The sequence below is a fragment of the Ailuropoda melanoleuca genome, chromosome 4, assembly GCF_002007445.2.
Source record: "Ailuropoda melanoleuca isolate Jingjing chromosome 4, ASM200744v2, whole genome shotgun sequence".
Taxonomy (NCBI): Eukaryota; Metazoa; Chordata; class Mammalia; order Carnivora; family Ursidae; genus Ailuropoda; species Ailuropoda melanoleuca.
The window spans coordinates 124774140-124797424 of NC_048221.1; the positions used below are offsets into that span (position 1 = coordinate 124774140).

The 23285-nt window shown below is 40.2% G+C and overlaps 1 protein-coding gene across 8 annotated transcripts in view; it reads left to right on the top strand.

The window, feature by feature from the left end:
- Nucleotides 1-23285, top strand: part of DTNB (dystrobrevin beta) — a 251360-nt gene that overhangs the window by 144526 nt on the left and 83549 nt on the right. For all 8 annotated transcript variants that reach the window (XM_034659796.1, XM_034659801.1, XM_034659799.1 and 5 more), the window contains exon 10: nucleotides 16571-16648. In XM_034659796.1, the coding sequence (XP_034515687.1) occupies nucleotides 16571-16648 (78 nt within the window). The remainder of the gene's footprint in view (nucleotides 1-16570; nucleotides 16649-23285) is intronic.

Below are 23285 nucleotides of genomic sequence, written 5' to 3' on the forward strand. Positions count from 1 at the left end.
AAAAATAGGGGAAATGGGGCTCCTGGGTGGCTCAGTCAGGTAAGCATCTGCCTTTGGCTCAGGTCAAAATCCCAGGTCCTGGGATCTGGTCCCTCATTGGGCTCCCTGCTCAGCCTGCTTTTCCATCTCCCTCTGCTCTTGCTACTGCTCTCTCTCTTTCTCTCTCTTCCTCCCTCTGTCAAATAAATAAAATCTTAAAAAAAAAATAGGGGAAGTGGCCCCAAATATAAGTGATCTTTCCTAAGAAAGGATCTCCAAAAACTAATTTGAACATGTAAACCTTTAAATGAGTCAAGTCAAATGTCTTGTTGGTGTGGATACAGTGGAGTAAGTTACAAATGAAGAATACTGGTGAATCTGAAAATTTAACATCTTTAAAAGAAAAATGCCCTAGACTCCTTCTAACACACACTCCTGCCTACAGGAGCATTCTTTACCTTCTTGTGATTGCAACCATATGTCATTTTCCCCAATCTTTGTTATGGGGGCAGAGGAGAAATCGGGACAGTGAAGACCTTGAGAGAAGAATCTATTAAGAGTATGGTTGTCAGCCATACTTGTCCAGGCATTTCGACAGACAAAACAGGGGCACCAGGTCTGGCGCTCTTAGCAATCAGAGATATCAATCAGGTAGACAGTAATTCAAAAGCCTTCATGATTTGTTGCTCAGTCCTCAGTGGTTAGGCTTAAAAACTTTCTCAAAGCCAAATAATTTTGTATATAAATTAGGGATTTCTGTGTAGCTAGAGAGAATAATGGATAATTGATGAATATCTGTGAACCTTTGAACATAACTCATAGAGGTTGAAGTTGGGAAATATATATCCTGCAACTTTGTTCTTTTGGAAGAGTGTTTTGGCTGTTTAATTTTTCTCGTATTTCCATATGAATTTAGGATTAACGTATTTTACTTCATAAAAAAGGCAGCTATGATTTTGATAGGGATTGAAATGAATTCGTAGATCCATTTGGGGACTATTCACACTATTCTGTCTTCCAGTCCATAAACATGAAATGTTTTCCCGGTTTTTTTTTTAGATCTTCTTTAATTTCCTTCGATGATATTTTATAGTTTTCAGTGTATAAGTGTTCCATTTCTTTGATTAAATTTATTCCTGAGTATTTTATTCTTTTTGATGCTGTTGTAAATGTAATTGTTTTCTTAATTTCATTTTTAGATTATCCATTGCTAGTAGATAAATGCAAGGGATTTTTCGTATTGGCCTTTTGCCATGTGACTTTATTGAACTTATTAGCTCTAACAGTTTTGGGAGGGATTTGCTTGTTTGTTAGTGGATTTTTTTTTAAGGCTGGCCCCTGTTCTTTGGTGGATTCTTTAGGGTTTTCTGTATATGAGATCATGTCATCTACAAATAGAGGTAATTTTACTTCTTCCTTTACAGTTTGGATGTATTTTCTTTTTTGTTGCCTAATTGTTGTGGTATACCTTCACTATGGAATGATAATTTGGCTGGATTTAGAATCTAGCCAAAAGATGTTTTCCCTTCATTGTTTGAAGATATCATTCCTCTATTATTTTGTAACCTCTATTATCTTGTAACCTGATAACAATCTGATTCTCCTTCCTTTCTGTTGACTCTCTCATGTTTTACTAGTAACATTTAGGGTTTTCTTTGTAACATTGGTAATACGAAGTTTTACTATAATCTATCTGGCTATGAGCTCTTTTTTTTTTTTTTTTTTTAGTTTATCTCTATTTAATTTGTTTTAATACTCAGAGGATTCTTATTCTCTAAAGACTCATATCTTTCATCAGTTCTAAAAAATCCTTCATTCTCTTTGGTCTCTCTGGAGCTCTGAGATACAGACTTTAAAACTGGAATTAGCTCTCACATTTGTTAAGGGAAAAAAAAAGTACCATCAGTCTTTTGCTGGATTCAGTCTTGTATTCATTCAGCCCGTTTTTGGAGTTGTTATTTTTTCTTAACCTCAATAATTATGATTTTCATTTTTAAAATCTCACATTTCTTATTTTTCAGGCTACTATGGATGGTATTCTGTTCCTTAAGTCGCTGAGGATATTAGATATACTAATTTTAAAGACTTTTATAGATGCTCTGTTTTCTCTGATTTTGCAGGGGGTGGGGGAAGGTGGTGTTGGTTAAGTTCTTCTAGCTTCCTCAGAGGTGGCCGGCCGTCCTTGTGTGGAAGTCATGGCAGCTCAGCCCAGCCCCTGTTCACCACAATGCCACCTTGTTTATTTTCTTCCTGGGGGATACTTCATTTTTCTTTTTTTAGGTTTAAAGAGAGTTTTCTTTTTTCATTTTTTTTCTAGCTATACATACACGCATCAATTTATTTTTATATCTTTAAATTGTTTTTCTTTGGTGCAGGAGGGTAAGCTCTCAGCATGTGCTCGATCTGCCACCTTGAACCAGAGGTCTCTCCACTACTTCTCCAGCTGATTTATAATTCACTGTCGTAGCACCGTCTTCAAAGGTCTCGGTGTGGCCTTTCCAGCAGAGACTTTGATACACATTTAATGAATGGTGTGTGGTTCTTTATTCCCCTTGGAAACTCCCTAATGTATTAGGACATTTCAAATTACTTTTAGATTCTTTTGGCCCAGAAATTAAATACCAAAACTGCGTTAGCAGGCATCGCTGGCCTGATGCGTTTAGTCGTTTCGTCCGTCTGAGAAGTGCTGCTGTTTTCACGTGCTCGAGTGGGCTCCTGAGCCCACTGTTTGATCATCATTTCACCTCCTGCCCAAGCATCCCAAATGGCCTGTCTGTTAGCTATCCTTTGAATTCCTTGTCTGGACAGATTTCTCAATTTAAAATTCACATGAGCCCTTCATCAATTTGCACTTTTGGGTTTAGCTAACACATTGTTTCAAGTAGATTAGAACTGTAAGTAGAATCATAAAATTTCATTCTTGAACCGGTATTTGTTGAACACCCACTATATGCCAATCATGGTGTGAGGTTGTTAGTATGCAGTGCGAACTCAGGGGTGCAACAGACTCTGGGGGCCCTGCTCTCAGGAAGTTGACAACCTCTTAAGTGAGACTGATCAATGCTAATTACATGTAACTGCAAACTGGTAAGTCCTATAAAGGAAAGGAACGGGATACCGTGCATGAGTATAGCAGGGACTTCTAATTTAAATTTTTTAATAAGGAAAGGGATTTTCAAACTTTTTGAAAAGCAGCAGTGGCATATTTTGTTTATGACATTTTGTGTGGAGCTCCTTTTACTGAGATGAGGTTGAAGTCTAATCCTCCCCCTGCTCTCCTCCGTGGTTACTGAGGCACCTCGTGGAATCCTTTGATGCTCAGGGAGCACGTGTGGAAGCCACTGTTCTAGAACCAGCCCCCTTCATGTCAGAGACCATTAGCTGAGGCACAGAGGGCTTCGTTGTCCAGCATCGTGTAGATCACTCAGTGTGCTTAGTACCAGAATCAGAACAAGAACCCACCTCTCCCAAACGCATGTTCATTTCACTCCCCGCTGTTCTGGTTCCCCTCCGATGTGTTTTATTATAAAGTTAGGGTATTTCAGTCTCTGCTATGCTGTCGTTCTTTTTTCACCCTTAAATTAATTTAACCTGTGTTGTTCACGTTGCATTTCACGTCCTGTGCTCTGCTCCCCTTTGTGTATCCTCGGAGTTGGTAGCCTTGGAAGCTATCCCACTGCTATGTTGTTTTTATTTTATTTCTGATATGTCATAGAAATCAGCTCTTTCATTTTCTGCCGAGAACTCAAACACACACATCCGTTTTATTCTTTAGGCTTTTAAAATTGATATCAAAGTGTTTATATTAACCCGTTAGCAGTCTGATTGGTTGGGTTGTTTTTTCTTGCCTCTTCATTTATCTCGGCAAACGATAGAATTCTCTGCCAGGCACTTGAGTTGTTAGTCTGGGTTTCGTTTTGACTTCCTCCTGTTTTTAGTGTACTACTTGTGTGTCTTGTACCATTTTGTTTTGTTGTTGCTTTACTGTGGCAAAAAAGTTCAGGGCCTGGGTAGCATTTTTGCCTGGACACTTAGGAAGCGTAAGGAAATGGTGAAAATTAAGATGGCCTGGGACCTGAGGCTTAGTGTCTGGGCAATGAGTGCAGAAAGGAAGGTGTTTGTCCTGATTTGGGAGACTGGTAGGGAATCGGTGACTTGGAGCAGAATGGCACGTGAGAGCTGTGCTTAGGAAAGTAATTTTAGATGAGTAACCATCCAGAGTCGTCTGGACCCCCACGGGCTAGCAGCCGTTAGGATGTTATTTCCGTTCCACCAGCCGCGGGCCGCCGTGCGGTGATGCCGGCGGAGATGCAGGCCAGGCCCAGATAGATTGAAGGGCTGTGGAAGAGGGGAAAGAGTTAAGAGGGCACAGGATGACTCGGAGCGTCCCGGACGTTCTCATCCCTGTGGATGGCCTGCCGAAAGCGCGTTTGGCAGCTCGCACTGTACCCCTCCTGTCTCGGCTGCCCTCTGACGAGCTGCCCTCGAAGCAGGGAGCTCTTGACGTTGGAGGGGGAGGTAGACTACATTGTCTATTTTTTTCACCATGTGTTTCCATTCACTCCTTCAACTGAACAAAAAACCAAGCCTTACTAGTTCTGGCTTCCTCCCAATCCTACCTACCTGGACTGCTCGGCAGGCGCAGGTGGGCAGGCTGCTTTCTTCTCCAGCGGGAGGCAGTTCGGAGAGGTGGTAGGGGAGGTGCCGTCGCGGCCCCATCACAGTGGGATTGTGGACTGCAGGAATTGGGTCAGGAATTTGCAGCAGAACTTGGATTCCCTTGCAAGACGTGTGTTTCATGTTCATGCGTCCAAGGAGTGGTACCTCCTCTGTGTGCTGTACCTGCCTCTCTGTCATTGGCTGCACTTGACTGCCTGACGGGCTTGCTGACGGAGTGCGGGCGTGCGTTCGCCTCCTGATGGATCGCTCTCTTAGGAGTACCTGCGCTCCCCAAAATGCTCCGTGGGATAGACTGCCTTGTGCAGAAGACTCTTCGCCATGTGATTGTTCTGTTTCCTTAGAGACAACAGCAGCATAACACACTAGATGCCAAGTCTATAGAGAAGGAAGAGGCATTTGCCACAGAATGTAAAGGTTTGGTAGCTTTTCCTCGCCTTTATGTTTTTGCTGCTTGAACTGCTGGGCTGATGATGATCATGTTTATTTTTGGCAGGATGCGAGAGCCTCTGGAACTTCCCAGGCCTTTATTATAAAAAGGGGAAGCCCGCTGTATCTTGTCCTGTCTGGTTCGTGGTAAAAATACCTGAGAATCAGCTGTCTTCTCTAAGAATGTATCTGTTTCCATTTTTGAACACAGATTTCATAATGACCATACGAGCAAGTCAGGAAATGACATTGTTGCATCATGCATTGACCTCTCTGTGAACAGAAACTTGTTGAAGTATTTAAGTTACTATCTTTTCTCATCTTTCTAGAAATATGGGAGTTGATATCTACATAAAGTATTGACAAGTTCCTCTCTAAGTTTAATGAATAAAAAGAACGAAGAAGGAGGGATTTGGCATGGAAAGGTTTTTAAGATAAAATAGTACATTTCTGTCGATTTAGTTATCTGTCTTGTAGACCCTTTCCCTGCTTTTTCTTTTTTTTTTTTTTAAGAATTTTTTTCTTTTTTTCTTTTTTTTTTTTAAGATTTTATTTATTTATTTGACAGAGATAGAGACAGCCAGCGAGAGAGGGAACACAAGCAGGGGGAGTGGGAGTGGAAGAAAGGCTCATAGCAGAGGAGCCTGATGTGGGGCTCGATCCCACAACGCCGGGATCATGCCCTGAGCCGAAGGCAGACGCCCAACGACTGAGCCACCCAGGCGCCCCTCCCTGCTTTTTCAATAGAATAATGTTAAACTGAGCAATCGTACTAAATAATTTGCTAATGCCGTCATTCATTTTGCACTTCCGCCCTTTTCCAGAGTTAGAGCAAGATATCTGGGTTCCTCAGGGTGTCTCTAGCTGTTGTCTGGTGGTGAAAGTTCTGTATAAGAATGTGTTTGTGGTAAACCTTTCCTTCCTGAGAAATAGTTCATTATAAGTATGATACCACAAATGGCTCTGATGAACTGCTAGAAATCGAAATTGAAGCATGTGTGTCTATTGGTAGGTCTTTTTTACATTGATGAATTAGTTGCAGTGCGTTAGGGTAGCTGGTTTGGAAATTTTAATCTGTTGGTTCGATAATAGTAAATGACCAATATCATAAATGTACTAAGCTCCAAGTCAGAGAATCTTCATTGTAAATATGTAACATTATATTTGTACTACATTTACCGTACCATATTTTTTTTTCTGACCCTATGGTTTTCCAAAAGGCAGTTTTGTTTGTTTGTTTAAATTCTTCGTTTTGGCAAATAACCACAGAACATAATGGAGTAACGGGATGGTTGGTCTGGTATATAGAAATAAAGAGTAAAACATCACACTCCTCAAGGAGCATAAAAATGATCTGCACTTGTCATAACTGTTGTCAAGAAGCAGGGTACTTTTTTGAGAGAGTAATAGAATCACAGAGATAAAGGGGATCTTAGAATCTGCCCTCCTTCACTATTCACCAGAACTGTAGTTAGTGTGCCAGTGTTACAGTTCGTTGTCACTCCCACAGATTCTCTTCAGCATAATGGAAAACAATTAGATAAACTGTCTTTCTTATTAGATCATATGTTGTTTTAATGTGGGGGTCCGTGACTTGTTTTATAGACTACTACATTTAGGAGAGTAGTGACAAAGAAGAGAGAAACACATCCTGCCTTCATCCTTACAGCAGTGCTCATCTAGGCTGGTCACCCCAGCAACACTCTACTTTTGAAGAAAGTTAATCTTTAAGTAAGCGAATATTTTTCATTCATTTGCTTTGCAGCCTTTTTTTCTAGGAACAATAACCTCTTTAGATAATTGGTCGTGTCTCAGCCCTGTGTGTGCTATTCTGAGAGTACTACCAAAGTATTGGGTGCTCATATACCAGAGGGGGTTTTCTGGGAATTTCCAATTGGAATGAGGGAAGAGGTTTTTGTTCTCCAGTGATGAGGCTACATTAGGCAGAAACTATTTCTTGTTAAGCATAAAGAGCTGTGAGACCTGTATAGACTCAGACCCAAAATGAGATCTCAGCAAGGATAAGAGTCAACGTCCTAATGACATTCCAGTGTCCCAGAAGCCAGCTGTACCCCAGCCCTTCATGAAGTTTATTTATGAATTTAGTGATCATTTAGTGATGACACTCAGTAAATTCCTCTTTTTTTCCCTAAGCTACTTCAAGTTAGATTTGAAGCCAGTGGTCCTATTCTTCCCTGAGAGCTCTAATCTGAAATTATCATTTGGATAATACAGGGATGCCTGGTGTAGGATGGCGAGCCATGAGTTTTAATTATTCAGTGGTTTTAGAACCAGAAGAAAGTGAGTTCTGATACTGGTTCTGCCACTTACTAATTTTTGACTTGGAGCACTTTAATTCTCTTCTTGACCTTTCTTTCCTTATTAGTGAAATAGAAATACCATGATGAGTAGTAACAAGAATTCAGATAATCTGTCTGAGGACCTAGCTCAATGCTAATGCAGTGCTCATACTCCACAAATGTTGGTGCACCGCCCCTTCTCTCCCCAACCCTCTCCAGTGTTCTGAAAGTCGAGAGATAAATGTAGAATATACAGCAAATCTTCTAACTTCCGTAGGACTTTTCTAGCTCTTTTGTTGTGCTGGTCTTTAGTTAATTGTTGGAAATAATTGAGTTGTCATCTTTCTTTGTTATAAATGATTTTACACATTTTTGGTATAAATAATTGTCACGTTACATTTGACCTAAGAATTATAATATGTTAAGCTGAAGCTTAAGTGCCTGTTGTTGTGATGACTGATGATTATGAGGACTGATTGGTTTATAGACTTCTTTTTGGCAGAGACAGCCTTCCACTTTGTTTTGTTCTTTGCTTTTTCTCAAAGCCCTGAACAGTGCTAGGGATGAATATGGCATGGATTTTACTTCCTTTGTATACTGATAAGGTCCTTGTTTCTTTAAATGGAGTTTGTAGTAATCAGAAGGGCTTGGTGGAGATACTGAAATTTCAGGAGCCATTTCTCTGATAAGAGAAGTGAGAAAGAATGTAACCTTGCCAAGTCTACGAAGAAGGACATTCCAGGATAGGTATCTAGGGGAAGACATGAAAGCAGGGGCTAAGAACAACTTGCTTGAAGGATCTGGAAAGCTTAAATAGTTGGGTAGATGAAAGAATAATGTAGTCGACGAGGTGAGTTTTGAATTTGTCTTAAAGCATGGTGAAATCTGCTACATGATCTTAAAGATGAGAATGGTATGATCAGCGTGAGTAGGGAAGATCATTTCAGAAGCAACCCAAGTATCTAGAATTGAAGGCAAATAGCTGGCTACAAAAATATTTAACTGAAATAATTAACTACCTCATATGTAAAGCATTGTTTGGGCAATGATCAAGTAAATGAAAGCATAAGGCATAATAAAATCTTTTTCCCTTTCACGCTAACAGTAATAAACAGACCCAAAAATCTGGTAAAAAGTCTCCAAGGGTGTGATTGGCAGGTCACTGTCAAGGTAAAAGAGAACTGCAGGACTGCAGCCTTTACCTCTATAAACAGAAGAATATTCTGGGAAAAAGAGCAAGATAATGAGCAAATACTTTAAAAAGTCTCGGGTAGGGTTAAGTATCCACCTATCTGGATAATCTCCCACAGAAGGAGTTCTGTCAAAGGGCCTACAGAAAAGTGACAGCCCTCACAGGTGCCCAGGATCTCACTTGTTCTCTCAGGCTTCGGCTGGCTTTGTTCATGTACCCCTTTATTCATGTACAATTTTTAAGTAGCAATTTTGCTTAAACAACGATGTTGTATTTTCACATCCTTGGTTAGAGAGTTCTACCCAAAAGGTGTTTACCTCTGGAGCTGAGTCAACTTAGAAAACCAAAACAAGTAATTACACTTAATGTTGGTCCTGAGCCCAGTGTTAAACTCCTTTTTTTTTTTCTTTTTTAAATCAGGAGTCTGGCTGGTAGAATAGATAATTTGCTCATTAAATATATGTAGTTTGTTAGGCTGAGATGAGGAATCCACAAGGCCTTTGAAATTAAGATTAGGTTTTAAATTCATCTTAATAAACTAGAGATCTGTTTTTGAAGGAAACAATTTATACTAGCTTATCTCATTTTCCTTGAGGCAGCCTAGAGGTGGTGAAGGATGGGAGCTCTGCAGCCAGGTAGTCTGAGTTCAGATAGGCATTCATAATACAGAGCTCTAATGATGTGATAGGGGAAAGAATAAATCACCCCAAAACTGTACTCCAGGGATATATAGTTTTACCTTCATATACAAACAATTTTTTTTTAATTTTATTTATTTATTCAACAGCGATAGAGACAGCCAGCGAGAGAGGGAGCACAAGCAGGGGGAGTGGGAGAGGAAGAAGCAGGCTCATAGCAGAGGAACTGATGTGGGGCTCGATCCCATAACGCCAGGATCACGCCCTGAGCCGAAGGCAGACGCTTAACCGTTGTGCCACCCAGGAGCCCCCATATACAAACAATTTTTAATTGACCTATAGAAATATATTATTTCCTATAGAAATAATTTTTAAGAACTACGATCTAACACCATGCCTTTGTTTTTAATTTATAGACTAAACAGTCTCAAGTAAGCTTTTCTAAAAGCACAGTAATCAAAGATGGTAGAGACACTGTACCATAATGATTAATTAAGAACAGAGACACAGGAGCCATACTGCCTTGGTTCAAATCCTTCTTCTGTCACAATTTGGCTGTGACCTCAGGTTGATTACTTCTCTCTGTGCCTTGGTGTCTCCCTCTGTAAAATAAAATTAGTAATAGTAGCTGTCTCATTGGTAGTTGTGAGGTTTGAATAAGTGAAGCCTTGAGAAACGTTTGAACTGAGCGTGATACATGTTAAGTACTTAACAAGTTTTGCTGCTGTTGTTATTAAAGATACTCCATTCTGGTGATTCCATGATGAAGTCACATATGCAGACCTGCTGTGGCTGCAAACAATACAAATATATTGACCAAATACAACTGCTGATTATGTCGTCACTCCATGCTCCGAGAGTAGTCTCACCAAAGCCGAAGTTAACAGAAAGGGGACTTCTCATCCACTCTGCACGCCTCTGTATTCTGCAGCATGATGCTAACTCATGACCAGCAAATATTCCTTAGAAGCCTTAGCCATGTCTTTCACTCTGCCAGGTAGTCGAAATACAGTGATTAAAACACACACACACACACGCACACGCACACACTTCTTACAAAGTCTGGTAGAGGAGATAATGTAGCCTGATCTAATATGTTTTCTTGACTTTCTTTTGGGGGGTTGCAGTGGTTAGGGTGTTGAGGGGTTGTGCAATTTTGTATCTACTTAAATCTGAGGGCCGACTAACAGACTGTCAGTTCCTTAAACACTTTCCTTCAGTTTGCTTTCTTAATGATAACAAAAATAGTACTCACTTTAGAGAATTTGACTCAGTGGTGTTATAGCTTCTATTTTTCCTTCTTGTCCTTTTTTTCCCCTGTGGAGGAAGGGAGACACAGGGAGAGGGAGAGAGAGACTCTCAAGCAGTTCCACGCCCAGCACAGAGCACGATGTGGGGCTCCATCCTACAACCCGAAGATCGTGACCTGAGCCAAAATCAGGAGTCACATGCTTAACCGACTGAGCCACCCAGGCACCCCTTTTCTTTTTGTCATTTTCCCCCTACTTTATAATTTTTTTTTTTACATTAAGCATCTTTTTCTCTGAAAATCAGGAAAAATTTAACTGGAGATTTTGGGGAAATACAGGAAAGTATAAATAGACAGGAAAAAGTTACCCGTAATTACGCTTCTCTTAACATTTTGACATATTTCCTTCAGATACTTTGTTTTACACTTATTATATTATTGTTATAATACTATTATATTATTTAGCTGAGATCATCGTGTGTGTATGTATAATTTTATCTTATTTTACAGGGTTACTGTGAAGATAAAATAAGTAATGTATTTAAGGCTTTAAACACAGTGTCTGATAGGTATGCATTGAACATTCAATAATTGTTAGCTATTATTGTACTTATCTTGCCCTTCTTTTTTACCTCTTATGTGCTAAGCATTTGGAAAGTCTTAATAAGCGTTATATTTTAATGACAGCGTAATATCCTATAATTATGAATATGTTAGGGCTTAGTTTTCCTTTCCCTCATGTTTGAACATTTAAATTTCTTCCAGAATTATCTTATTGTAAGTAATATTTCCGTAAATATTTTAAAATACAAACCTATCTTTGCATTTCTGATTAATTCCTTGGAATAGATTCTTAGAAAGGGAATTGCTGAGTCAAAATGAACATTTTTGAAGATCTTTGATGGACGTGTTGCCAAATTGCCCTCTAGAAATTTTGCTTAACTTTATACTTTCCCTCTTGCTCAGTAGTAAATTAAGGACCTATGTCCGAAAATCCTCTCCAGCACTAAGGATTACTTTTTTAAGAAACATCATTATTATTTTTAGAAGGGAAAATGGTCTATAATTTTAATAATTTTTTCATAATTAAAACATTTTTATGTTATTTATATTTCTTCTTTTTAAAGGTGTATTTTCACTTTGCCCTTTTATTAAATTGAAACCTTAATAATTTTGTTATAAATTTGTGTGACTCCCTTATATATTAAGGCTATTAATTCTTGCTCTGTTACATTTGTTGAAACAGTGTCCTAAATTTATATTTTTGCTTTTTCTGATTTTTTAAATTCAAATTAATTGTTCTTTTCCTTCCTAATTTTTCCATTGCTTTTGAGCCAAGCAAGTCCTCCTCTATCCATAGGCCCATGTGTTTTTTTCTAATTTATGTAATTTAACATTTACATTTACCTCTTTAGCATCCTGGAAATACATTTTTCTTTATGCGGTAAGGTGATCTCAATATTTTCCCATGGCATGTTGCAGTTTTTCTTACTTCTATTACTTATTGCATTATGTTGTAATTATTTTTTCTGTAAATTATTTTTATTGTAAATAATTTTTCTTCCTCATAGGACTTAAGTTTTTGTTCTTTTCATTTTTATCCCCAGCAGCTAGCACCATACCTCCCACTTTGTAGAGAACAAATAGTTGATAAATGAAAAAAGAAAGATAGTTATATATAATTTGTCCTGCAAGATTTTAAATGCATGATGAATTATTCATTATCTATTCCTAGCTTTCCTTAAGAGAGATTCTGTAGCAATTTTAATTTCAACTTAGTCTACATTCCAGAGCATCCGCCAGGATGAATTGGAGTGGTCTGGTCATAAGAGAAGTAATGTGAAAATGACTTATACCAGTAAGTGAAATTTTTACTTTGTAATAAGAGGTGTATCTGACCAGTAACTGGAAGCTCTTTACCTATTATCTAAGCCACCCTCTTACTGGACATTTCCCCAAACCTAACCTAAATAAAGCCTTTGTAGTGATCAGAATAGTCACATGAACAGCTGCAATTTAAATGATGATGCTCAGTTATTTTTAAACTTGGTATTTCACCTGGGTTCCTATTCTATTTCCAACTGCTTCCTAGATATCACATACCTGTACTTATCCATGCCACTTCAAATCCGGCAGTTTCAAAAGTGGAATCCTCCCTCAGTCTGTCTACCAACACCAAATCCTGTCTCCCCCTCTTGTGTTCCCTAGTATGGCTATCAGTATCATGAGCCACCAGTAGTCATTCTTAACCCACTAACCCCATGCACTGACTCAGTTCTTGTACCTTATCTTTTTTATCTGAGCAGTATTTTTCCTTTTCTTTCTTTCCCACTGTCCACCCTTGTAATCCCTGACCTGGACAATTATCGTAACCTCTTAATTGGTCTCCCAGGTTCCATTCCATCCTTCTTCCCAATCCATTCTACATAAATGGGGTAAGCATTAGAAAAAAGTCCTCTTTCCCCTCAAGATTCAGGTTCACTAAATTGAGGGTAGACCTTGGGTAACTTGTTTTACAAAGCTTCCAAGATGATTCCTACGCACACCCTTGAGTAAAACCAATGATTTACAAGCTTCTCAGGTTATCTTTTAAAGCCCAACTATAGGTACGTGATCCTTTGACTTGAAAGCATTCCCTGCTTCCCCCACTGCCTCTAGTATAGAGTCCAGACTTCTTAGCTTGTGGTAGAACAGGCTTCATTCACATCCTGGCCCTAATCTACTTTTCCAGAGGCATTTTCAGCTACTCCCCTTCAAGTGCCCTTGACTCCAGGCAACTGAGTTAGCCCCAAATATGCCACATACTTTTGGGTTTCAATCCCTTTTTCCATATCACTTTGTCCATTTAGGGTGCCCTTGACTTTTTTTCTGTAGCTGGGAATCTCTGTCCTCCATGTTAGCTCACCTTGACTACTCGTGCCTCTCCTTCCTCAGGCGGGAGTCACTGCCCTTCACTGGACTCCTCAACACTTTGTACTTGTGTTGCTGCTCTCTCTACTTTGCATAGTGATAATTTGTTTACATATCTGTCTTCGTCAATATATGATTAGGTTATTGAGGTGAAGATAATCTTACTTATCTTTTATGAGTAGACACCTAGTAAGAATGCTTCTTTCCTTTTGATTACGATTTTAAAAATTCTCTCCAAGTCTTCTTTTTATATCCACCTCTTCTGCCTAGCATATTACTTCTATCTGTATCATCCATTTGCTTCTATCTTCTCATCAAAAAATTGGCATGTCTTGGGAACAAAAGAGGAACCTCCCACATTTGTACCAAGTGATGGTTGGTGGTCATTTGGGTATCACAGAACTCATTAGTGTTGAAAGATACCTTGCTGAGAGCTTCACCAAAGGAATATGTAGAACATCAGTGACCTGTTCAAGGTATTCAACAGGTTTTAAGTGTTAAAGAAGACTAACAAAGCTGATCTGATAACTTGGATCAATTCTGCTTTTTAAGTTTCTGTAACCGGAACCATTAATGTCTACTTCACACCTGGAAGCATTCTTTCAGCTGACTTACAGGGACATGAAACATTTTTTTAAGCCAGAAGTCATATATGGTATATTACATCTTCTAAGACCACGTCTGAATTGTTGGCTTTCACGGTGAATTGTGGGTCTAGTGGTAGATCCCACAGTAAAGACCCCCTTTATGTTTTCAAATACCTCTTTCATCTTGGACTACAAACACATAGTACCTAGCAAAACATGCTAGAAGTTCACAAAGGCTATGAAGTTTGGGGGAACTTATGATTAGCTTCCAACTTACAAAGTAATCATTACTGTCTGGTTCTGAATACTAGAGAAGAGGCTTTGATATGTGTGCTCTAAGAGAATAATTGTGCATGATATCTGCCAAGAGATAGAGATGATTATTAATGACTTTTGTGGCATCAGACCAAACAAAGTACTATAAATCATGAAATTTTATCACATGGATCCATGTGTAAGAAATTTTTAAGAAGTTTTTTTTCCATTGTCATTTTTCCTCTGAGACTGACAGGAAATTGAATGTAGTAGTATCTTCAATATTGAAAAATACTAGGTAACTGCATTAGTTCTGAAAGCAACATGAGTGTGTCCTTATCTTATTTGGGGAATGGGTTAGGAATAATAACATATTAAAGAGGCAAAGCCCATTCTATTTTCAGGGGCAGAATGTTTCTGGTGCCCTCAAGCATGAAAAGCTGTGGTGTTGGATTTGTTTCTCTCATAGGAATTGTCTCCTTGTTCCATTTGGACAATTGATTTAAAAGGACTAGAGGCAAAAATATAAATTTAGGACAAAAACTAAGTTAATCTCTGTGTTCATTTTTATTATTAGTCAGCATAAAATGATTGATTGATTATAACTCAGCACAGCCGCCGGCATTAATAGGCTTGAAAGTTTGGGGGCAAAATTGGATACCTGCCTGGAAGATAGGTAGGAAGATGAATAATGTGGAATTAAATTCTTGCCTAGAAAGGCATATTTCAATTCTGAATGTCTTACTTTGGGACTTGTCACATACAGGGAGGAATGTGTAACAAGCATAGTGCTGTGGCTTAAAAATCAAGAGACCTAAATCTGTTCCCTGCAAATTACATTCCATCTTTGATCCTATCCATTAAATGGAAAATTGATTAAAATATTTCCTTACCCATGGGGCGCCTGGGTGGCACAGCGGTTAAGCGTCTGCCTTCGGCTCAGGGCGTGATCCCGGCGTTATGGGATCGAGCCCCACATCAGGCTCCTCTGCTATGAGCCTGCTTCTTCCTCTCCCACTCCCCCTGCTTGTGTTCCCTCTCTCGCTGGCTATCTCTGTCTCTGTCAAATAAATAAATAAAATCTTTTAAAAAATAAAATAAAATAAAATATTTCCTTACCCAGAAATGAAATTAAGTGAAAAGAAAGGAGGAGTGTATATAGACAGATACAGAGATAGGTAGGTAGTAGGTACACAGGTAGGTAGGTAGATAGAGTGATCCATCCCTCTTAACCTTGTCTTTAGATTCCTTGGCTTTCCCTGAAAATTTTCCCTCGAGTCTCTGTTTGAGTGTACTACAAAACCTGCAAAGTAGCAAAGGCTCTGCTTCCTTAATATTCGCCAAGACTTGCTAAGTATAACCTCTACAAAAACTTACTTTCCATAATTAACTCAGCACTTCAGTATAAAGAGAAACCAGGAGCTAGTTCCCAAGCACCTAAATATGAGAGAAAGGACTTTTCTGCTTCACTTTTTGGCTTTGATGAACAAATTTCTCTGAGAAGTACTTCTTTCAATTTAGGAGAGGAAGTGAGAGATTTCCCAGGAGTAATATTTAGCAATAGTCATGTGGCTCCAACGCAAGACAGAAACCCTTTGTAGCTGAACTTGGTGGGGAGGGAGAGGAGCTGAAGATGGCTGAAAGGCAAAATCGTAGCTTCCCTTTGGTAAGTTTGGACTCATTCATTTAAGACTCTCCAAGGGGGAGAAATAGACCTTGACTCTAGAAAACCAGCGCTAAAGACAAGTTATTAAAAATACTTACCTTCAAATTTAAATTTGGATTCGGTTATAAAAGAAAGCATCCTAATTAGAGGATCAGTATAAAATATGGGTTGATTAAGATTCTAATAAAGGACTAATAAAAGAATTTAGTATTTAACAGTCTGCATTGGTATAAAGTATGGAAACTAAGTCCAAGGGAAGACAGTGAACTCTAACCAAATCAGGAAAAACCATGCATGTTGCTATTGTGACCTGTATAATATACCACAAACATCAAACGCCTCATAACCCTGGAAACACGTAAAAGGCAGAGCAATTAATTAAGTAGCAACTCAGACTTGTGTACTAAACCACGAAACAGAAGCCAGCGGAGTTAACATCCCTGTCGCGGTCTGTATATTGTCGGTTGCTCCTCCTGGTACATACAGCACAGCTCTGTGGTCCATTGGCTTTGAGCTCGAGAACCCTTCTTGTGGAGTTTGCTTGGGCTGCACATATCGATTCCCGCCTGGCTCCACTGTGCTTATCAGGAGGAATGATAGCTGGTTCCTTTGCTCTTATCACTTTTTCATTTGTTTCCCCTGGTCATGTTGGTAATTATTAATATAATGTAAATGTCTTTGTTTTCAGTCCGCCTCGTCCGCTGGCTAATATGAATGACACCATCGTGAGCCACACGTCCTCTGGAGTGCCCACCCCCACCAAGAGGTATGTAGGGTTCATGCCTCAGTCACTGCTGAGACTTGGCCGGCCTGGGAAGCAGAGCATTCCACGAGACGGATAGGACTGGCTTTCTTTCTCCTCCTCTAACTGTCTTTTGATATTATTTTCTAATTTTTGTCTTCCTTTTTTTCCTACTAACTCATAAAGATAGCAACCGAAGGAGTCTGCTTGTGAGTGGTGCCTGGGGTGGAAGTTCTTCATTTGTGACAAGCAGTGAATATAGTGTCAAAGCTGATTAGGCACTTTTGAGATTTTTTTTTTTAACATTAAACAATATTTTGATGGTCATGAATTGCAACAATTTTGCATTTGTGTTTTTTAAATGTCAAAGATTGTTTCTGCTTCCTGATTAGACTGTGTGAATTGAATTAATCCCTGATATTCTCCTAAATCATTCTGTATGTGATTCATGAACATTTAAGTTGAAAGCCTGAGTCTCTCTCTTAGTTATACAAGGAGTTTCTTTAGGGTCTTACAAGGAACTAGAACTGTGTACTCCTTTCTCTTCTTTATTTAATTTACTCTTCTCCAAAATTCTCTTAGGCAGGACTTAAAAAGACTCTATAAAATGGCTTACTTTCTGTTTGATTTAAGCTGTTCCATAATCAGAGCATTGCAGGAACTCCCTTAAGGGCACAGCCATTAAAGAATTCTTTCTAACAGTCATCACCCAAAAAGAAGGAAAAAAAAAATCGACAAAGATATTCCGACCGACTCCCCAAGTTCTTCCTGAAGAAAACTACTTTGTGCCATATATACTGATTGCTTTGGATTAATTCAGCTATAGAAATGTCATCTGCTTAATGATACTTCGACTTAACATATAATATATAATACTTAAGATCAACTGTATTTGTTCCCATTGGCTAAAACTCCTGGAGCACTGTTTCCCAAACTTGACTGATGAGAAGACTCGGAAGAATCACCTAGTCAGTTGTTAAAAATATAATTTTCTGGGTCCACATCAAACCCGGTGGATCCTGAGATCCTGAGATCCTGAGAAGCTACACCTTCAACAGTAAGTATTCCAGGTGATTCTCACCATCAGACGAGTTTGGGAAAGAGCCTTGAAGGAAGCTAAGGAGTACACTGTAAGGCTACCCTGGAATAGAGGAGTTAGGGACTTAATAAATCTGAGTGACCTGATAAAGCAATGTTATCCACTTGGAGACTCAAGACTGACCAGGTAAGAGTGCTCACCCACTGCCTTCCTGAGACACTACCAGCAGGGAACAGCCACACCCGTTTCCTTTGGGCAGAGTTTTAGTGGTACTGATGCCTAGAGCGTAGACTTGAGCCAGACTATCTGCATTTGAATCCTGGCCCTCCCCTGACCTTGAACAAGATTCACATCTTCATTTTTTAAACTTATAGAATGGGGACAATAATAGTGTCTACCTTGTGGGGTTATGTGAGAATTTAAGATACTGTTTTCCTTATTTAAGAAGTAAACTAACGAGAGAACAGGTGGGTAAGACACGGTAACTTACAAATAATAACCTTTCGAGGAAGATCGGAGAGCTTCTGGAAGGATACAGAACAATTAAATTTCTCCCACCTACGTAGATATTGCATCAACCCTCGCTGGCCTTAGTCCTTAGTTTTTTTATGTTGAAACACCCTTGGCATTCGAAACCAGACCCAGAATCTAAATATCAACTCCAGGGATGTTTCCATTTCAAAACCAGGAAGCCAAAGTGGATTGTTGAAACCGGTCAGCTTACAGGTGGTAGATGAGTCTTAGCAAGGCCAGCTATTAGGGTTCACTTCATCCGAGTTGTTCTCTTCATTTACTAGTTTTGTCACTCTGAGTCACTTGAGTCCCTAAGGTCCCTAAGTGCCTGGTGACCACGGCACCAGACATTCAGTGACCACAGCTAAGCGTAGCTGCCAGAGGCTGTTAGAGGGGGTGCCTCTTTCTGAACATCGTTTTATTGCTGGAGAAGACTGAAAGAGGGAACTCGGTAGTTGTAATAACCACAGCTCTTCTGTGGAAGGACCAGCCTTTATGCTGGATGTTGCAGTATAAGCTCCAGGCTTAGGGCTAAGTGGCCAGCGGCAATTGTCAGTCACAAAATAACTACCACTTTTGAAAGTTGTTTCAGGTGGTATCCTATAGCCTGGATTAAGATTTAATTTTAAAGTGAACATTTTAGCTAGTACTTCTAGCTGAGCTAAGTCTAGTAGAGTTGGTCAGTCCTCAAGGTGGTTATTACACTGCATAGGGGTTGAGCAGCAGAACGGAGGCAGAGCCCTTAGCAGGCCAGAGTGGAAGACTGAGTGCTTTCCTGTATCAAAAAGAGTAGCTGCTGGAGTAGAGGCTGTATGGGAACAAGATGCTCCCACCCTGATGATTTAGTCCTTAGAATTTTAGGAGATTTCATTTATATTCGGGATGAGATTATGGTGTAACATGTGGACATTAATTACGTAATTTATAGATGTGGCTTTTCGTGGCCCAAGTTACCAAACCGGGTAAATTTCCAGCTAGTAATCCATGTACTTCCTTAAGGACTCATCAGTTTTTGTTTCCTCCTCTGAATGTCGTCAGACCTGTGTCTCCAGAGTCTGACGAAAGCAAGGAACCTAACACATCAGCCCAGTCACAGTACCTCCCCTGCTGGGGCAGAGAATCCTCAAGGGGATTAAAGCTACTCTCCAGAAATACGAGGTTTCCTGTAGAACTCAGCATAAGACGTAAATCACTGAATCAGACAAGAACATGCACAGTAATAAAAATTCAGGAAAAATTTAAGAGCTAGTTTCTACCTTTTCAGTAGGCGGTGGGTATATACATAGTGACAGCCACAAGGGTCAAAAATACTGTTAGTCCAAATCGAAGATTGTCACAAATGTGAGCGTTACTTTTTATTTATTTACTTTTTAAAGGTTTATTTATTTTAGAAAGAGAGTAGGCGCATGCGCATGAGTGGGGTGAGGGGCCGAGGGAGAGGGGGAGAGAGAGAATCCGCAAGCAGAGACTGACACAGGGCTTGATCCCAGAACTCCGAGATCATGACCTGAGCCAAAATCAAGAGTCAGACACTTAACCGACTGAGCCACCCATGCACCCCAGAAGTTACTTAAAAAAAAAAAACAAAACCTTACCCGTTGCAAAGATGCTGGCTGTCATGTGAGATACTATGAATTATGTTCCTGAGAGGGTCGGTTGTAGGGGTTTGCTCTGTATAATAGTCTTTTAGTATGCCTATATTGAACTTGCTATAATTTGAATAGAAATTTCATTTCTGCTTTAATCTAAATAGTTCCTGGAAATTTGCTTTCTTTTATTTTTTTTTTATTTTTTATAATTTTTATTTTGTTATATTAGTCACCATAAGACCCAAAACAATACACTTAAAAACAAACAACAAAAAACTTCCAATACTTTAAAACAGAGGCTTAAAATCCCCCCCTTCTACCTGATTTCCTCCGAGGCTTGCGTCGGTCCCTCTTCTTCCTCAGGGTTCAGAATGTGAACGGTGATATTATTCTCTGGACTGTTGTACTGTTTTTAATCATAATGTACTTTCAGACCAATATGGTAAATGATGTCAGTATTTTTCATTTTTTTAATATCTCCTAAAGCCTTAGCTTTATTTGTGAGTATTTAAACTTTCACAATTCCGTGGACACTTCATAGAACTATGGCAGTAACAAAAACTTCCAATGTGAAACTTCTGCTTTGTGCATTTGGTTGGTATATTAGTATCAACTCTTTTTAACCTCAGGTATTAAAAAATTCAATGTCAAAAAGCACAAACCCAGTTAAACAGAAGGAAAAAGCTTAGGTTTTACTGATCTGCTGTATAACACTGTGTTCACAGTGAATACTATACTGTACACTTGACAATTTGTTAAGAGGGTACATCTCATGTTATGTGTTCTTAGCCAGAAAAACAAGAAGGAAAAAAAAGGGACAAACCCACAAAGACAAAGGCAAACACAGGAAGCAAAGGGAAGAAGTGTCCATGGATCACAAAAGCAACTGAAAAGCTGCCGGGATGCCCATGGGGGGTTTCTCCATCTCGCGCTTACTCTCAGAATGCCGTCTCCGCTCCCTACTGCTGTGGAGCACCTTCCCCTCAGTCCTGCCAGGGCTTCAGGTGCACAGCCAGAGTCGCCACTCAAGAGGCTGTGTTTTCCTACTTTTGATTAGAAAACTCCAAGGAAGGATTCTTACTGTCCCGGGCTGTATTACTGCCCATCCGTGTGTCTGTGATGGGCCACACCCAGTAGACCTACATCATCAGAACAGGGAGGAGCATTTCCCCGAAAGGCTGTAGTGTCAAGAACAGAAGAGAGAGGCCATGGCAAAGACAAATAGCGAGGTTGTTGGCAGACCACTGTTTTGCTACCCAGCACACCAACGTGTGCCAAAGTGTGTACAAACACACGCCCATACACGCCTTCTCATACTGTTTCCACTAACAGGGCTTTCCTTCCCATAATGCAGTATTCCATATGCAACTGTGACTGCGTGCATGCCTCTCCCGGGAGTCTGTCCACCTGTAACAGCCCTGGGCCCTGAACACCTAGGCTATGTCCACTCATCCAGGTCAGGTCTCGGTATGTCTTTTTGTGACTCATTAACCCACCCTACCCTGAAGCAAATACTAAGGCGTGAGCACTAGGCACCCATATACAAGGTAGAGATCGGGAAGGAGGATAATTGTAATTTGGATAGTGGGGAGAGGGAGATGACAGAAAACATGGCATAATAAGCCGCATTTGCCTATGTTTCCTTTTGAAACACCACTGAAATAGCAGCCAAGAGATTATCTTGAGTAAAAACCCACAAGAAGAAAGAAAAGTGGAAGAGGAGACAATAGCAATGAGAATTTGGAAGCAGCAGAATAGATGGGTGAGTGGAAACTGATTTTACGGACTGGAGAAGACCATAGCCTCAGCTGACAGAAGAGCCCAGAAGAAAGCCTGCCCCAGGAATGAGAAGGCTCTGAAAAGCAAAACAGTTGGCTGGTAGTCTGTACAGGAAGCACTTAGAGCCACAGATTGTCTACGTAACTGCATAACTGCCCCTACCCCACTCTGCCAAAGAGTTGAGATTTATGTTTGGGTTTTCTGGAACAATACAACCCCCATAAGACCCTAGCTGTCTTAATTATCTCACCCTTGGTGGGCTGAGGCAACTGCTTTCAGGCAACCTGTCTCCCTCCCTTGCAACATCATTCTGAAGATTTCAGGAAGTCACTGCTCCATACTGTTATTCCTCTCAAGGTGCCCAGAACTCTGACCATAAGGGGCACAAGATCTAAGTCCCAGGATCCTAGAGATTACAGTTTACCCAGTTGCTTTTCTCGGTAACCATGTAGCAAAGACTGATGTATTCCCTCCTTGGGATGGAGTTTTGCTACCATACACACCTCAACTTGACTCAGCCAGTTCTACTCTGTTACTCCCCACTTCTAGTATCAGTTTCTATTTTAGTCAGAACCCTTGGCTGTAAGTGACAGAAACTCAGTTTGAATTAGCTTAGGGAAAACAAGGTTTGTGGGTTTTTTAACTTATTTTAGAGAGGGTGTGTGTCTGTGCAAGTGGTAGGAGGGGCAGAGGGAGACAGAGAGGGAGAGAAGCAGGCTCTGCGCTGAGCGTGGAGCCTGACGAGGTGCTCGATCTCAGGGCCTTGAGATCATGACCTGAGCCAAAACCAGGAGCTGGACGCTTAACCCACTGAGCCACCCAGGCGCCCCTGAAGGTTTTTGTTTTTATAGCCAAACTGTGGGAAGAGCAGGGTGGTATGTGGCTGGTCATCAGGGATGGCCAGAGCCAGGGGAGCTCTAACTCACTTAGATGTTTCCCTACCTCCCTCTGCTACCCTCATGCTCATTGCTCCTCCTTGTTGTGTGTCAGCTGCTTCTTCCCTAATATAGCTACCTTTCACACGGCAGGGACTATATCCGTGACACCTGTGTGTTCACATTTCATAACCTCGCTACCCTTCAGTGACTGACCTTCTCTTTGTTCCATCTTGAAAACTCCCAATGAAAGTTCTTCGTGGTCCGTCATGGATCATGTTACTTACCCACTGGTTTTCAGTTTGCTGGCTGCACCTAAAATAACATGGTTGAATGGGTAGGGGTCAGTCTCCAAAGAAGGGGGTCTGCTGTCTATGGAGAAGGTAGGATGCTGAAGAGACACATAGTGAGGCTTCTTTTTTGGGTGGTTTCTGGAAAATATTGCATGTGTAAGTATATCACATCACCCCTCCATTAGCATAGATTTGTTTCAGGAGGCCCTTTTTTCCCCCTACCACTTCATTTTTATTTCTCTCAAGGGTTAAAGAATGCTTTCTATTCTGTTCAGTTTATAAAGATGTATTGTGTTGGGACATAACACTGTCTTTGGGTGGTAACAGGTAAATATTTGAGCCACTAATTCTAAGTAGTCACCAATTGCTAGGAATCTTAAGTAAAGTCAAGATTTTATCAGGCAGAAGTCTTTAACACGTGCTTCAGAACAGGAAGCGTTTTTGGGCAGGGGCAGAGGGAGAGCAAGAATCCCAAGCAGGCTCCATGTGCAACACGGGGCTCTATCTCACCACCCTGAGATCATGACCTGAGCCAAAATCAAGAGTTGGACACTTAACTGACTGAGCCATCCA